The 17070-nt window shown below is 40.7% G+C and overlaps 2 protein-coding genes across 2 annotated transcripts; both read right to left on the bottom strand.

The window, feature by feature from the left end:
• Positions 1 to 406: 406 nt before the first annotated feature.
• Positions 407 to 1026, bottom strand: LOC111807050 (uncharacterized). The gene is made up of 2 exons (XM_087129419.1): positions 704 to 1026; positions 407 to 653 (listed from the first exon to the last, which is right to left on the bottom strand). Exons 1-2 carry the CDS (start codon positions 1024 to 1026, stop codon positions 407 to 409), a joined length of 570 nt encoding a protein of 189 aa, XP_086985545.1.
• A 959-nt stretch (positions 1027 to 1985) lies between these two features.
• Positions 1986 to 5261, bottom strand: LOC147789978 (uncharacterized). Its single transcript, XM_087129420.1, has 4 exons — positions 4906 to 5261; positions 3474 to 4258; positions 2624 to 2814; positions 1986 to 2453 (listed from the first exon to the last, which is right to left on the bottom strand). Exons 1-4 carry the CDS (start codon positions 5259 to 5261, stop codon positions 1986 to 1988), a joined length of 1800 nt encoding a protein of 599 aa, XP_086985546.1.
• Between the last annotated feature and the right edge of the window lie 11809 nt (positions 5262 to 17070).

Genomic DNA, 17070 nt, shown 5'->3' on the forward strand with positions numbered 1-17070 from the left:
ATGTAAAAACAGTATTAGAACTGGAACCGGGACAAAAATCGGGCAAACAGAGAGCAACCGGGCCAAAACGACCGGTCAACGCGCGCGGAAATGCGCTAGTCGTAGGCCACATGCGCGCCAGCTTCTGCGCAGTCGCAGGTTGGCCAGTCCGTTCGGCTGGCATTTGTAGTTCGGCCCGGCTTTGCAGGCAACACGTGTCGTCACCTCGTTGGAGTTGCGTTGCTCCAGCCGACGGTCGACGCGAGTCCGGCGCCTGTCGCCGCCCTCTGATCTTTTTTTTTATATTTATTATTATTATTATTATTATTTCCTGGCGTTACAAATTCTCCCCTACTTAGGAACTTTCATCCCCGAAAGTAGCTATCTCTTGGAAGAGTTCCGGATAAGCTTTCCTCACGTCCTCTTCTCATTCCCAGGTGGCCTTTTCCTCACGGCTATTACCCCATGAGACGTTTACCAAGGGAATATCTTTGTTACGCAACTGCCTAGTGTCTCGAGCCAAAATTCTGCTAGGCTTCTCCTCGTAAGATAGATCTTCTCGAAGAGGAAGCATCTCCTGCTCGATTACGTGAGTAGGGTCTGGAGTATACTTTTGCAGCATGGATACGTGGAACACATTGTGCATGGCGGCAAGGTTCGATGGTAGGGCAATTCTGTAAGCCACAGCCCCAACTCTTTCTAGAATCTCGAAGGGCCTATGAACCTTGGGCTCAATTTCCCTTTCTTTTCGAACCTCAACACCCCCCTTATAGGGGCTACCTTCAGGAACACATGGTCACCCACCTCAAATTCGAGGTCTCTTCTACGCACATCTGCATAGCTTTTCTGTCGGCTCTGTGCGGTGAGTATCCTCTGCTTGATTTTCTGCACCACTGCGTTGGTGACTTGGACCAACTCTGGTCCTAGTCGTTGCTGCGTGCCTACCTCTTCCCAAAAATTTGGTGTTCGACACCTACGCCCATACAGTGCCTCAAATGGGGCCATCTGAATGGTCGCTTGATAATTATTGTTGTAGGCAAACTCCATTGAAGGTAAATGTTCGTCCCAGCTGTTAGGTTATGGAGCCTGCTCTTTATTTATAGCTTGGTCAATAGTTATATCCGGTAAAGCTATATTTGGTAAAGCTATATTTGGTAAAGCTATATATAGTAAAGCTATATCCGGTAAAGCTATATATGGTAAATAGCTATATATAGTAGATGACTAAATCTAGTAAAGATATATATAGTAAACTAAACCATATATATATCCAGTCCGGTAGAGCTTTGAAAATGTACTTTCTATTCTCTGTACTCTCTGTTGTTGTACATACCTGAAGTCATCAATAAAAAAAAGAAAAATCCTTTTAGCCAGAGTTCTCCTTGCAATTTTCTCTATCCCATTCTTTGTGTTCATCTAGATCGAGCGTGTGCGTTGTTGTGTGATCCTAACAACTTGTATTAGAGCTAACAACTGGTATCGATCCTAGCACCAGCACCCAGAGAAATCTAAGGAGCAGGCTCGCAACATGTCCTCTAAAACCTGGTTCAGCCTTTTAGTCTGTTCATTCGTTTGAGGATGGAACGCTGTACTGAACCTCAACTGAGTTCCTAGTGCTTTTTGGAGACTTTTTCAGAACTAAGAGGTGAACCTGGTGTCCCGATCTGATACTATGGACACTGGTATCCCGTGCAGGCGTACTATCTCCTTGATATATAACTAAGCCCACCGATCCACTCGATATGTGGACTTTCCTAGAATGAAGTGGGTCGTCTTAGTCTGTCTACAATTACCCAGATGACGTTGAAACCCTACTTTGTCTTTGGCAAACCCGAAACGAAATCCATACAGACTGCTTCCCATTTCCATTGAGGAACATTCAGGGGTTGTAGCAATCCTGCTGGGCGCTACCTTGGGGCCTTCACCTACTGGCAGGTCAAGCAATGACTTACGAAATCCGCTATATCTCTCTTCATTCTGGACCACCAATAATTTCTTTTCAGATCCTAATACATCTTCGTACTTCTAGGGTGGAACACATAAGATGTATCATGGGCTTCGGTCATAATATCTTTTAAGATTTCCTCGTCTCGGGGAACGCACAGGCGGTTTTGCCATAGCAGACCCTCATCTGTGGCGATAGAATACCCTGCTGGCCTCTCTGTCTTAGTCTGACTCCACACTTTACTAAGGTGTTCATCAGACCTCTGAGCGTCGATAATTTTCTTTCGTAGGGTGGGCTGTATGGTTAACTGTGCCATCTGAACATTACCACCTTTAACCACCATGTCTACCCCAGCCCTCTTCATCTCATTTTGTAGTCTTTCCTGTGTGGTGATCATTGCAGAAGTATGCACGGCCTTCCTGCTCAATGCATCAGCTACCACATTGGCTTCGCCTGGATGGTACAGGATCTCTATATCATAATCTTTTACCAGTTCCAACCATCGTCTTTGTCTCATATTGAGCTCCTTCTGCGTGAATAAGTACTTGAGGCTCTTATGATCGGTGAAGACTTGTACTTTTTCCCCATACAGGTAATGTCGCCACGTTTTTAGAGCAAACACTACCGCGCTAACTCGAGGTCATGTGTTGGGTAGTTTCGTTCATATTCCTTCAGTTGTCGAGAAGCATACGCTATCACCTTACCCTTCTGCATGAGCACACACCCCAAGCCTTTCCCTGATGCATCACTGTACACCACGAGATTACTTGACCCATCTGGAACTGTAAGAACTGGTGCAGTTACCAACCTCTTCTTGAGTTCCTGGAAACTCTGTTCGCAGGCTGGAGTCCAAGCAAAGGGCTTGTCCTTCTTGGTTCGGTGAGTTAGCGCTGAGGAAATTTTGGATAAATCTTGGACAAATCTTCTGTAATATCTAGCTAGTCCTATAAAACTCCTCACCTCTGTGACTGTGGTCGGCTATGGCCACCTCATCACTACTTTTATCTTAGCTGGGTCCACTGTAATCCCCTTGCTTGACACCACGTGACTCAGAAATGCAACTTCAGACAACCAAAACTCGCACTTAGAGAACTTGGCATACAACTACTTGGCTTTCAGGTATTGTCAAGACTTTTCTTAGGTGTATTTCATGATCTGCCTCTGACTTAGAGTATACTAGAATGTCGTCGATGAACACTATGACAAAGGTGTCTAAGAATTCCTTAAATACCCTGTTCATTAGTTTCATGAAAACTGCTGGTGCATTGGTAAGGCCAAAGGACATAACGAGAAACTCATAATGTCCATAACGACTTCTGAAGGCTGTCTTGGGTATATCCCCTTCTCTGACCCTCAACTGATGATACCCCGACCTTAGGTCAATTTTGGAGAAGACTGTTGCTCCCTATAGCTGATCAAACAGGTCGTCAATTCTCGGGAGAGGGTACTTATTCTTTATAGTGACCTTGTTTAATTCTCGGTAATCAATACACAACTGCATGGACCCGTCCTTCTTGACAAATAGAACAGGGACTCCCTTGGGTGATACACTGGGTCGGATGAAACCCTTTATCCAACAGCTCTTGTAACTGTTCCTTCAATTCCCTAAGTTCTGCAGGTGTCATCCTGTAAGGTGCCTTGGAGATCGGCACAGTTCCTGATTCTAAATCAATCTCAAAATCGACTTCCCTAGCTGGGGGCAAACCTGGTAGATCCTCCGAAAAGACATCTACGAACTCCTTGATGATGTGTACCGATGAGGTTATTTGTTTGTTAATATTGTCTAAGGTCACGTTGGATAGAAATGCACTCGCGCCACTACGAAACAGCTTCTTAGCCCTTAGCAATGTTATGACGCTTGGGGCACCCTTGGAGGTGGCTCCCTTGTAGGTAAAGTTGTCCCCTGACGGGAACCTGAGAGTCACTATTCGAGTCTCGCAATCTATCAAAACGCGATTCTCGTCTTGCCAATCCATACCCAAGATGACATCGAAGTCTTGCATGCGTAACACTATCAGTGTAGCTTTGACGACACGCCCTGATATTGTTATACCACCTTCCTTAACCCTATGGGTAGCTAGCAATAGCTTGTGAGCAAGGGTAGACACTGACAGGGTAATCTCTAAAAGTTCTTTCTCTAAGTGTGCTAGCTCTACAAACTCTTCAAATATGAATGAATGTGTCGAACCCGAATCAAACAATACTAAATCAAGATGGCCAAATACGGGTAGCGTACCTGTGACAACTGCGTCAGGCTGGTCAGCTTGCCTGGCTGTTGTTACAAGGGCTAACAGCTCGCCCCTGCTGATGTTGAGCAGCTTGGCCCCTCTGATGCTGTACTACAAGCTAGTTGACACGCTGATCATTCCTCTGAGGGCAATCTACTGCAAAGTGCCTGTTCCTGCTCTGCATTCTCCCGTGTGAGGATGCCGACAGTTAGGACAAAGGGTGCTGTTCCGTACTGGGGCCATTCTTCGTTTAATAGTGCGGCCACGAGGCGGTCTACCAATTCTGGGGTGGCTAGGGTCTGTCACCCTTCCTTGGGCTGCAGTGTGGGATGGTTGAGCTATTCCCATCTATAGCTTGTCGGTGCGGGGCGAGTCGAGCAGGGTCGCCACTTGAAGGGCTTTCGTATAGACGAAGGATGACTTGAATGCCACATTCCCCCTTAGTTCTTCCCTCAGGCTAGCGATAAATTGTTCGCCCTTCAACTCCCAGAACTAACATAGGCTGGAGAAAACCTCGCCAATCTATTGAACTCCAAGTCATATTCCTCCACTGATCTGTCTCCCTGTTTCAGTGCGAGGAATGCTACCTGCATTTTCACTCTGGCAGTGATTGGGTAGTAATTTTGGAGGTATGCATCTTTAAACTGACACCATGTAATAAACTCTCCTTGTGGTATAATGGTCTTCTGAGCACCCTTCCACTAGAAGTGCGCCTCTCCTTTCAGCATATACGTCCCACAATGGACTTCATACTTTGGCAGGTAGTTCATAAAATGGAAGGCCGTTTCTATGGCCTCTAGCCAGTTCTCGGCGGCAATGGGATCCACCTTGCCTCCGTCAAAGGAAGGTGGTTTATGCCTATGGAAATCTCTTAAGTAGCGAGACTCCACAGTCATAGTCCATGAATCCTTGCCCCCTTGCCCTGTTGACTGATTAGACATCATGGTTTGTATCATCTGGTTCGTCAGAGCCTGGTTTTCTATCGATGTCATCATGAACGTCTGAAACATCTCAGCTGTGGGCATGGCTAATGGCTGGTTTAGCGGGACTGCTGTACACGGGGTTGGACCCGATGGGACCTCCTCGGAGAAGGGAGCAGTAGGGGGCATATCAAGCAGCCTTCGGGCCTTGGCCTTCCTTCAACGTCTTTTTGTTCTTGATGGCTATGGTACTGTCCCCTCGCTCGTTTGGGGCATATCCCCAACCTCCTCCTGAAATTCAGGTTGTTCCTCTTCAGGTGTTGGAACTGAGGTGTCCTCAACTTCCTCTTGTCTTCCCCTTCTGGGTCCGAGCCCAACATATGGTTCTCGTCTCTTTGGTGCCATTATCAACCACAATAGAAAAAGGAACTATGGTTACAACTCATTCTTAACACATCTCCTAGGTAATGTACGATTATAATGCCATAGTCGGTCAGGGTATACTCTATAAATACTAGATTAACCTTTGTCTCTATGTTTCCGTCGCGTGAGAACGTCTGGTCATGAGCGGCATGTGTTTGACGAGCGAAGTCACAGAGGACACGACTCTCTATCCTAAATGTCTACAGGACCTATAACCTGGCTGCTTTGATACCAAATTTGTCACGACTAAGTATTTTACTACGGATCGTGGCTAACGACAAGACACAAATGCACAAAATGCTTTAAATATGAAATAGAGAAAAATTTTAAATTCCAAAAAAGTTTTCCAACGACAAACAATCTGAACACATGACAGTTTGAAAATAAATTTCGAAAGAATGCAAATACAAAATAAAGACTGGACTGACGCCCCGGGACAACCCGTTCCTTTGTGACAATCCCCGTCTCCATCACGCCCGACCTTGACCGACGCCTCGCGCTCTTGAAAAAAAAAAAAAAAAAACATAGCAATGATGAGTATAAAAATTATAATCAGTAAGCCACCTACTTGTAGGATCTCTTCACATCTTAATTTAACAGATTCCCACAGTTTCCTCATTTGGTTCAAGGACATCTGGTAATCTTAGTCCCTTGGGCTTGCCCCTTGGGTTTCACTGGTTCATCGTCCTTTCATTAAACGCCTAGAGGTTCCTTACGCCAAGCTAATATGGTCGGTATCTCTCTATGAGGTGCTACCCAACCCGTTCCCATGTAGCTAATGGGTTGTACGATGTGGGGACACATTTCCCATGCGAAATGGCTAAGAGGAGTAAGGACTGATCAGGGACCCTTGGTCCTCCCACGAAGCTATAGATACCGTTCTCATGCTAGCAATCTATGAACACTCCGAGGTACCTTCTTGCCGTGGTAAATCGCTAAGTTTCTAGGGGAAAATTAAGTTTGGCTAGAGAAACATATCGCTCCTAACAGTAATTCCCTAAGCTTATCATAGAAATGGGCCCTAGCAATTAACAAAGTGTGCATGCAATCGTCTTCTAACACCATGCTATATAGTTCATGCAAACTAGGCATACCGGCTCAACGGGGCGATGACCTCCATCAAGCACCCAGAGCACGAAATTCGCACTCAATGGGGCGAATTCGTCCATCAAGCACCCGGAACACGGAATACACAATTCAAACATAAATTAAATGCATGCATACATACAGCGGAAGCTTAAAGAATACAGCAACACTCACGTAATTCACCCAATACAATCATAACACTTAATCTGACCAATAATTTACATGGAGAGCTAATCTGAAGCAAAACTACTAACATGCATGCAATCAAAGCGAATCCTACAAGTATTTCTTCCTAAATACCGGGTGGTGACTTACCTGGTTGATGCGTTCCCTTTTTTGCTAGCGTTTCTTTGCCCGTGAGGTGTCCAAAAATACTAATTTCTTTAAATTAGGTCCCTATTCACGTAAAAACAGTATTAGAACTGGAACCGGGACAAAAATCGGGCTAACAGAGAGCAACCGGGCCAAAACGGTCGGTCCACGCGTGCACACACGTCAATAGTGCGTTGGGAGTGCGAGGTCACGTGCGTGGAAAAGCGCTAGTCGCAAGCCGCACGTGCGCCAGCCTCTACGTAGTCGTGGGTTGGCCGGTCGGTTCAGCTTGGCTCAGCTCGCGTTTGCGGTTTGGCCAGGCTTTACAGGTGACACGTGTCGTTGCCTCGCTGAAGCTGCGTTGCTCCAGCCGACGGTCGATGCGTGTCCGGCGCCTGTCGCTGCTCTCTGAAACTCGCCGGCCGTCCTTTTTTTTTTTTTTTTTTTCTTCTTTCTTCTCTGTCTTCCGAAATCTGTAATACAATCCCCTTTGCAATTTTCATATCTTTCGATCTGTAGACCAGACCGATATGATTTCTTTGGCAAAATTCTAGATCGTGTTACAGGCTACGGCCTAGTATTTTTTTTGTAATTTTTGCTTGACTACCGGACGAGTTAAGAACGTCGGAAGTTCGCTCACCGTTCTCAAACTATTCTCGGATCCCTGCCTTCGGGTTGTGGTCTCGGCCAAACTTCTTCATAGACTGTGCGTGAGTTGTTCCTAGTTGAATATTTTAGCATTTTAGGATTGATTCATGTAGAGAAAACTCAGATATGAGAAATGTCGTTTAGAAACCTTACCTCGTGAAATTTTCTTGGGTCTTGACAGAGCGTCGGCCTCACTAACCCCTCAATCCTTGTACAAGTCTTGTCTAAAGATGGATTCCGAGGTGTGGGGTTAAGACTATGTCGCTTGGAACGCATGAAGCCTTGGACACGGGATGTTAGGTTCATGTTTGATACCATAAATCTTCGGGGCAGTGTGTTGGAGAAAGAACCAATAATCGAACAAGAACTTAGAAAGTACCAAGGACAAGAGAAAGATCATGGACTAGAATATGGATCAAGAACCATAGTACTAAAGCCCTTAAAAGATAACCAAGGTTTTAGAATCCAAGGACCAAAATCGTCAGGAAATATCATGATAAGAACTTATTAAGATATAATATTGGGAGAATATATTATAATAATTTGTTATGGAATATGTCTTAGATATTCGTAATCAGTTAATATTATTTTCTTCATGATTTGATTAGTAGTATATTTTATTTTAGTCTCAAGATTTAGTTGGTTTATATTTTTTTTTCTTATTTTTAGGTATTAGTCGATAGCTTGTATCCTATTTAAACTTTGTGAATATTAATGATGATTGCACTTTCGATCCCAATTCAGTTTCTCATTCTTAACATTGTATCAAAGCACCGATCTTGGTGTTCTTAAATATCATTATTTTCTTTATGGCGGAATCAGTTCAAATCCAGCTTCAAAATTTCGAATGTTGAAATAACACATCCTTATTATAATCATCACTCTGATCAGCCAGGATATTCACTTGTTCCAATCAAATTAAATGGAACAAATTACCAATCCAAGTGTAAATCAGTTATGCATGCTCCTATTGCCAAAAAGAAAATTGGCTTCATTGATGGCACTATTGAAGAACCGTCTCAAGATGCAAATTCAACCAAATTTGAACTCTAGAATCAGTGCAACAATATGATAATATCTTGGTTAACTCATTCATTTGAAGTAGATATCGCTGATGGAATTATTCACGCCAAGACAGCTCATCAAGTGTGGGTTGATCTTCACCATCTATTCTCACAATAAAATGCTCTAGCAATTTTTCAGATACAAAAGTCGATGGCAATGATGTCACAGGGAACCATGGCACTCTCAGCATATTTCACCAAGGTCAAAGCACTCTGGGATGAATTGGAAGCGTACCGCATGTTGAACACAACTCTCTGTGGGAAACACTCGCACTCTTTATTAAGACCAATCGAGAAGAGAATACAAGACACTTTGTAGAATACTAATACTTTATAATGCTTGGGATTTCTTGGGATGAAAATCTAGGTAGGGTCGAGGGGTATTTGTACTATACCCTACGCAATCTTGACCTAACAAATGTAAATCTTTTTCCTAAAATATCTAGTATCTTTCCTAAAATCTCTACTAAAATAAATATACAATGGGCTCGTACAATTATTGGGCTAGACTCTATTGGGCCAGTGATGATATTTTAACACTCCCCCTCAGCACTAGTCCTCAATCGCAGTACCATGTTAAGCTGACAGAGAAAACTCTCATGTTTGCCCGCATTCGGCTCTTTTGTAAACAAGTCTGCCACTTGGTCATCTGTCTTGATCTGCTACATCTCGATTTCTTCCTTTAGGACCTTCTCTCTAATGAAATGGTACTGCACCTCCACATGCTTTGATCTAGCAATTTTCTGCTAGGCGAATGCAGATTGGTTGTCGCAATGAAGTGATATTGGATACTCAATTTTTTGGTGCAAATCTTCTATCAAGAGTTTCAGCCATGTACTTTCCTGAACTGCTCCAGTCGCTGCTGTATACTTTGCTTCTGTAGTTGACAATGATACTGTTGGTTGTCTCTTGCTACACAAAGAAATTGTTCTCGAACCAAACTTGAATACATACCTAGTGGTTGACCTCCAAGTATCGTGGTCTCATGCATAGTCAGCATCCCATTATCCAACTAGCTTGCAGTCTTTGTTTCTTTTGTACAAAAAGACCATGGTCGATTGTACCTTTGACATATCTCAAGATCCGTCAAGCTACATCCAAATGAGGCTTCTTTGGACTTTGCATGTATCGACTCATATCCCCAACTGCAGAAGAAATATCAGGCCGAGTTAAAGATAGGTAGAGTGCTTTTTGCACTCTACATAGAACACCATTTTAACTGCTGTTTATCTTATAAATAGAACACCATCACCATTGTTATCTAACAAGACACCCTTTGAAGCACTCTACAAAGAACCACCTACATTTCACCATCTTAAAAGTTTTTGGTTGTAAGTGTTATGCAACTGTAGTACACACCCCAAGCAAAAATTTGAACCTCGAGCAATTCCTTGTGTTTTTTGTAGGATATCCTTGTGGTCACAAAGGTTACAAGTTGTATGACATGCAATCTAAAAAATTTTTAATCAGTCGTGATGTTAAATTTTGTGACGATGATTTTCCTTTTTCATCAACTTCACAAACTTTGACATTAGCTTCTTCAACTCCCATTTTACCACTTCATGATTCATCATACTCAAACATCCATTCTAGTCCTTTCTATTCCTTCACCTACTACTTCGTCGTCTCCTTCGCCTTCTATTCCTTCTCCAGATTCACCCACTAATTCTAATCTTATCCCACCTGATACATCAGTTCCACTCCGACGTTTTACTCGTACAAAACAGCCTCCAGCTTGTTATAATGATAATGAGATGTCTTCTGGAGCCAATCATTTAACCTCTAGCTCATGTCCCAACACTGGCACCAGGTATCCCCTTCATGATTACTTTTCATTCTATCGTTTTTCTCCTACTCAACGTGCTGTTCTAGCTCTTATTACAGCCCAAACAGAACCTAAAACCTATGATGAGGCAGTTGGCGACCCATTATGGTAGCAAGCTATGAATGATGAAATTGCAGCCTTGGAACGTAATCATACTCGGTCTCAAAGAAATTCAACATCTCAAGACTAGTTTACTCAAGAAGTTCCTTATCAAAGATTTAGGGAATTTGAAATATTTTCTAGGCATTGAATTTTCTAGGTCTAGAAAAGAATTTTTATCTCCCAAAGGAAGTATGCTCTAGACATTTTTTAAGACACAGGTCTTACAGGAGCACGTCCAGAAAGATTTCCTATGGAGCAAAATTTGAATCTTTCTTTAACAAAAGGGGAGAAGTTGAATGATCCAAGTAAATACAGATGGTTGATTGGAAGATTAATATATTTATCCGTTGCTAGGCCTGACATAGTGTATTCAGTTTGTATGCTTAGTCAATTTATGCATGAACCAAGAAAACCACATTGGGAAGCAGCTCTTCGAGTTCTGAGATACATCAAAGGTACTCCTGGTCAAGAACTTGTACTACCATCTAAAAACAACTTAAGATTACAAGCATATTGCGATTCAGACTGGGGCGGTTGTCGAACTTCCAGACAATCAATTTCTTGGTTCTGCATTTTCCTTGGAAATTCAATTATTCCTTGGAAGTCTAAAAAACAAACCAATGTGTCCAAATCATCAGCAGTAGTCAAGTATCGAGCGATTGCAAATACTTGTTTAGAGTTAAATTGGTTAAGATACATTCTTCAAGACTTAAAAGTTCCACTCTCCGAACCAGCATTATTGTATTGTGATAATCAAGCAGCATTACACATAGCAGGCAATCCAATTTTTCATGAACGTACGAAACACATAGAAATAGATTGTCATATAGTTCGAGAAAAATTACAAGCTGGAATCATCAAACCATGTTATGTTTCGACTAAAATACAATTTGTAGATATTTTCACTAAAACTTTGGGAGGACGTCAGTTCGATTTTTTGAAAGACAAGTTCGGTGTGATTGACAGACACTCTCCAACTTGAGGGGAAGTATTAAGAAATAATATTTGGATAATATATTATAATAATGAGTGTTGGAATATATCTTATATATTCTTAATCAGTTAATATTTTTTTCCTGATTACTAGTATATTTTATTATATTTTCCCTTAATTGTAGGTATTAATTGATAGCTTGTATCCTATTTAATCATTGTGAATATTAATGAAGATTGCAATCCCAATTCTATTTCTCATTCTTAACATAACTCCAAGTCAGAAACAGAACAAAGGGGCGTAAGTACTTACAAAAGAAACAAGAACAAGAAAAGAAAGAGTTTGGTATCCTAGCATATCAAGGACACGATTGAGAGCCTACAAGTAGGCTACTTGCTGAGTCTTGTACTCCTTCCTTATTTTGCATTTTTTTTTCAGGTAATAAGGAGCTTGTCGAGGGTGGGAGCGGACTCTGGAGAAGCTGTCATAGACAATCCTCACCCGTCTTCTTCAACCCATTTGTTTAGAAATATTTTTTGTTCATTCCTTATTTTGTGTTTTAACTATTGTGTTGTGTCTTAATTACTCATGTATGAACACTATTTTGTTTTAAGTAATGTTATGTTTTAAATATTGTTTGTTTTATTTCGTGAAAGTTTACTCACCTTTTTGGAGTATCATGTCAGCCCGGTACTTACATGTGATGACCAGATAAAAGACTCGTTGGGCTAGGTCATGAAACACTACGAAAATTAGACTAGGTGAAGTACCCGAACGACCATAACATAAAATTAATTTCCATATTATAGTTTTACTTTTTTAATTCTAAATTTTAAAGAGCAATAACAAAGAATCAGTTTCAATCACATATTTTTCGATTTAAAAAATAACAATTATGCATCACGATTCTATTTTTATTATAAACAATTTAACAACAGTAAAAAAAAGAATTAATTAATAATAACTAATCCATTCCCTCCCCCAAACTCTCACGTAACTACTGCTCTAAAATACTCAACCAGCTCCTTGTCACAAAACCATATGTTACAAAAAGAATAAAAGAAAGAAAGAAAGAATTAGAAATACAAACAAATGGGTTAGTTTATTTATTTATTTTTAGGTTATTACGATCAACTGTTATCTTCCATTACACTCTTTTTCAACTATAGAGTGAAACAAATCAAGCACAAATGTGTTCAAACCCCTCTTTTTCTCTCCCGTTTCAACCATATGAGTTTATTTTCAACATTTGCACTCTCTCTTAATTTCATTGTTATTTGCTAACCAAGTGACTACCATCCAAGGATCATTCATCCAAAACCCAAATAATATTGGCAAGATAACAAATGCTCTAAAATCTAAAAATGAGCTCACTGTTCACTACAAATCAGGCAATGATGACTTGGGAGTCCACAAGCTGACACCTTGGGCCAGCTACGACTTCAGTTTTCGTCCAAATTTATGGGGCACGACATTGTTTTATTGTTCCTTCCAATGGCCTAGCTCGTTTCATTACTTCAATGTCTACATAGATAAGAGAGATAGAGATACTTGTGAAAGTATTCTATGTTCGTGGCATATGAGTGAGGAAAATTTCTGTATGCTCAACTATAAAACTGATAATTATGATATTTGCTACAACTGGTCAGGCAAAAAATCCATGTATCCTTAAATTTGAAAGTTTTATTTTAATATTGAAATAAATAAATATTTTTGATATGTTGTTTATGTGGGAATATATATATATATATATAAATTTTTTTAAAGCTTGACATGATTAGTACGAGTGAAATATAAACGATGTTAATTACCTATCGACATAAATTATAATATGAAAATTATAATATGAAAATTTGTTAACTTATTTTGGTCATGGTTGATAATCAAAACAACTATATCAGATGGGACATTATATTAGAAGGATTTCGAGGTAGGGTAAAGGTGAAGTAGAGCCTTAGGCTGGGACTAGAGTAGAGGCAAGTCGGTTAGAGTTGTTACATGTATGATTGAACAAAGTTTAGTTTCTATATAAGTCATGTTCGGTTTGTGACGAACCTTGTCTAAAGTCTAATGAAGCTATAAAGTCAGGCAAAAAAAAAAGATTTTTATGAGTGTGTCAAAATCGTGATGTTGTATGGTTGAAAATGTACGACTGTGACAGTATTCGAAAATGCTAACACAATGTACAGGGAGGTCCATCGAATGAAGTTCATAACCAATTGTTATTAGAAGGCAGTCACGGGGTAGTAGTCCCATTTATTAGAAGACAATCGTACAAGTGCAATAGAGGTGATGACAGCCTTAAAGATATCCACACCAAGTGAAACTTCAAGCTCTAGAGGTAGAGGACAAAGAAGAGGTAGAGGTCGTGGGAGAGGCAGTCGAGAAAGAAGTGGAGATGTTGGCAGGTCAGCTGATCTAGTCAGAAACGATTATGACAACAAAGACAAGAGACACTTTGACAAGTCTAAGGTAGAATGCTACAGATGTGGACGCCTTGGACATTACAAAAATGAATGCTATACCAGGCTCCAAAAGGAGAAAAGAGATCAATCCAATTTTGTGGAGAGAAGAGAAGAAGAAACATTATTAATGTCATTCCATGCTATGAAGGTTGCAGATCAAGGTGTATGGGTCGTAGACTCTGGATGCAGAAATCATATGACAGGTTGTAAGGAATTCTTCTCAACTCTGGATGAAAATTTTCATACTACGGTTTCTCTTGGCAACAATTCAACTGTTCAAGTGATGGGGAAAGGAACCGTAGATATCAAGACTAGAAATTGCTTTGTAGAGTCTATTTCTAATGTATTCTACATTCCTGATCTGAAGGCCAACTTGATGATGAATCTGAGATTTATGACTCCAAAAGAGGATCGATTGCTAAGATGAAGATGACCACCAACCGTCTATATCCGTTGACGTTAAATATCGTCACCAAAAGTTTCATGGTGAAGAAAGAAGATACCACCTGGCTTTGGCATTTTAGGTATGGTCATCTACACTTCAAAGGATTAAAGACGTTGTCCTCAAAGAAGATGGTAACTGGGTTGCCAGATATTACTCCACCAACGGAAATTTGCGAGAGCTGTATAGTAGCAAAACATGAAAGAAACTCTTTTCCATCCAGAAAATCAAGAAGAGTTCAAGCAATTTTGGAGTTGATTCATTCAGACATATGTGGTCCCATCTCTCCAGCATCAAATGGTAACAAGAAATATTTCATGACCCTCATTGATGATTTTAGTCGAAAAACATGGACTTATTTCTTGCACGCCAAATCAGAAGCCTGTGATTGCTTCAAAAAAATTTGTGCTACTATGAAGACGGAAACTAGAAGAGTCAAGGCTTTAAGAACTAACAGAGGTGGAAAGTTATGCTCGACCGAGTTTATTAAATTTTGTGAAGAGAGGGGCATACGGAGGCAGTTAACAACAGCATATACACCACAACAAAATGGTGTGGCCGAAAGGAAAACAGGACCATTCTCAACATGGTTCGAAGTTTACTAAATAAAGGAGAAGTCCCGAAGGAATTCTGGCCAGAAGCTGTCGTGTGGTCCGTTCACATTCTCAACCGGAGTCCTAGCTTTTCTGTTAGAGATATGACTCCACAAGAAGCATGGAGCGGAAGAAAACCTATAGTAGACCACTTTAGAATTTTTGGGTGCATAGCATATGCACACGTTCCTGATGAGAAAAGGAAGAAACTTGAAGACAAGAGTTTGAAGTGTGTGTTCCTTGGAGTAAGCGAGACCTCTAAGGCGTACAAGCTTTATGATCCTTTGACAAAGAAGGTGGTGGTAAGTCGTGATGTAGTCTTTGACGAAAAGAAGACTTGGACATGGGAAGAAAAGATCACTATGAATCAGCAGATTCCTGTAGATATTGAAGAAGAACAAACTAAAGCCCCCATTCAGCCTCACTTTGAGCATGGAGAGAGCTCATCACAAGCTCAACAAGAAGAACCAGTAGAAGAAGATCATGATCATAATCAAAGAAATTCAAGAACAAGAAAGATACCAAATTGGATGATTGATTATGAGATGGACTATCAATCAAGTGATAGTGGTTATTTTGCATTCTTTATGGATAGTGATCCAATTGTCTATGAAGAAGCGGTAAAGGAGAAGAAATGGAAGGAAGCTATGGATAGTGAAATCAAATCCATAGAGAAGAACAAGACTTGGGAGCTCACTGATCTTCCTAGAGGACAGAAAACAATCAGAGTAAAATGGGTTTTCAAAACCAAGTTGAATGAAAACGGTGAGGTGGATAAGTACAAGGTGCGACTCGTTGCAAAAGGATACAAGCAAAAGAATGGAATTGATTACAATGAGGTATTTGCACCTGTGGCATGTCAAGATACTATCAGACTCATAATTTCTATTACAGCACAGAAATCTTGGCCTATGTATCAACTTGATGTGAAATCGGCCTTCTTACATGGAGAGCTTCAAGAAGAGGTATATGTGGAGCAACTAGAAGGTTTTGTTCAAAAAGGCAGAGAGGAAAAAGTATACAAGTTGAAGAAAGCTTTGTACGGTCTGAAGCAAGCTCCGAGGGCATGGTACAGTCGCATTGATTCTCATTTTGAAAAGATGAGATTCACTAAATGCCCGTATGAACATACGTTGTATGTGAAAACTAAAAAGAGAGGTAACATTATCATTATTTGCTTATATGTTGATGATTTAATATTTACGGGCAATAATGAAGAAATGTTTGAATCTTTTAAGAAGAGCACGATGACGGAATTTGAAATGACAGATCTTGGCTTGATGAGATATTTTCTTGGAGTAGAAGTTACTCAAACTTCCGCAGGTAACTTTATCTGTTAGAAGAAATATGCTCAAGAATTACTTGAAAGATTTAAATTGGATGAGCGCACATTTGGAACTCCATCAGAATTGGGTTTAAAGTTGCACAAGGATATTGACGGGCGAGAGGTTGATAATAGGTACTTCACACAAATTGTGGGAAGTTTGATGTACCTAACTTCAACAAGACCAGACATCACGTATGCTAAGTCGTTACATGGAGCATCCAACGGAGCATGATAAGTCGTTACATGAAGCATCCAACGGAAAAACATCTCAATGCAGCAAGAAGAATACTTCGTTATGTGAGAGGAACCTTTGATTTGGGGGTATTCTACAAGAAAGGAGATGATCCGAAGATGGTTGGCTATACAGATAGCGACTATGCTGGTGATATAGACGGTCGTAAAAGTACTTCAAGAAGTATTTTCATGATGTGTTCATGAGCTATTTGCTGGTCTTCAAAGAAGCAACCTATTGTAACACTCTCAACTACAGAAGCAGAATTTGTGGCAGCAGCAGCATACTCGTGTCAAGCAATTTGGTTAAGAAAAATGCTTGAAATTCTTAATCAGAAGCAACCAGGTACGACGGTTTGATATTGTGATAATATGTCAAATATTAAGTTGTCTAAAAATCCTGTGTTGCATGGAAGGAGCAAGCACATCGATGTTCGATTTCATTTCTTGCGTGATTTGTGTAAAGAAGGCATTATTGAACTCAACTTTTGCCGAAGTGATGAACAAATCGCAGACCTATTCACAAAGCTCTTGAAACAACCATTG

The sequence above is a fragment of the Cucurbita pepo genome, chromosome 12, assembly GCF_057944985.1.
Source record: "Cucurbita pepo subsp. pepo isolate OVF chromosome 12, ASM5794498v1, whole genome shotgun sequence".
In the NCBI taxonomy this organism is placed as follows: domain Eukaryota; kingdom Viridiplantae; phylum Streptophyta; class Magnoliopsida; order Cucurbitales; family Cucurbitaceae; genus Cucurbita; species Cucurbita pepo.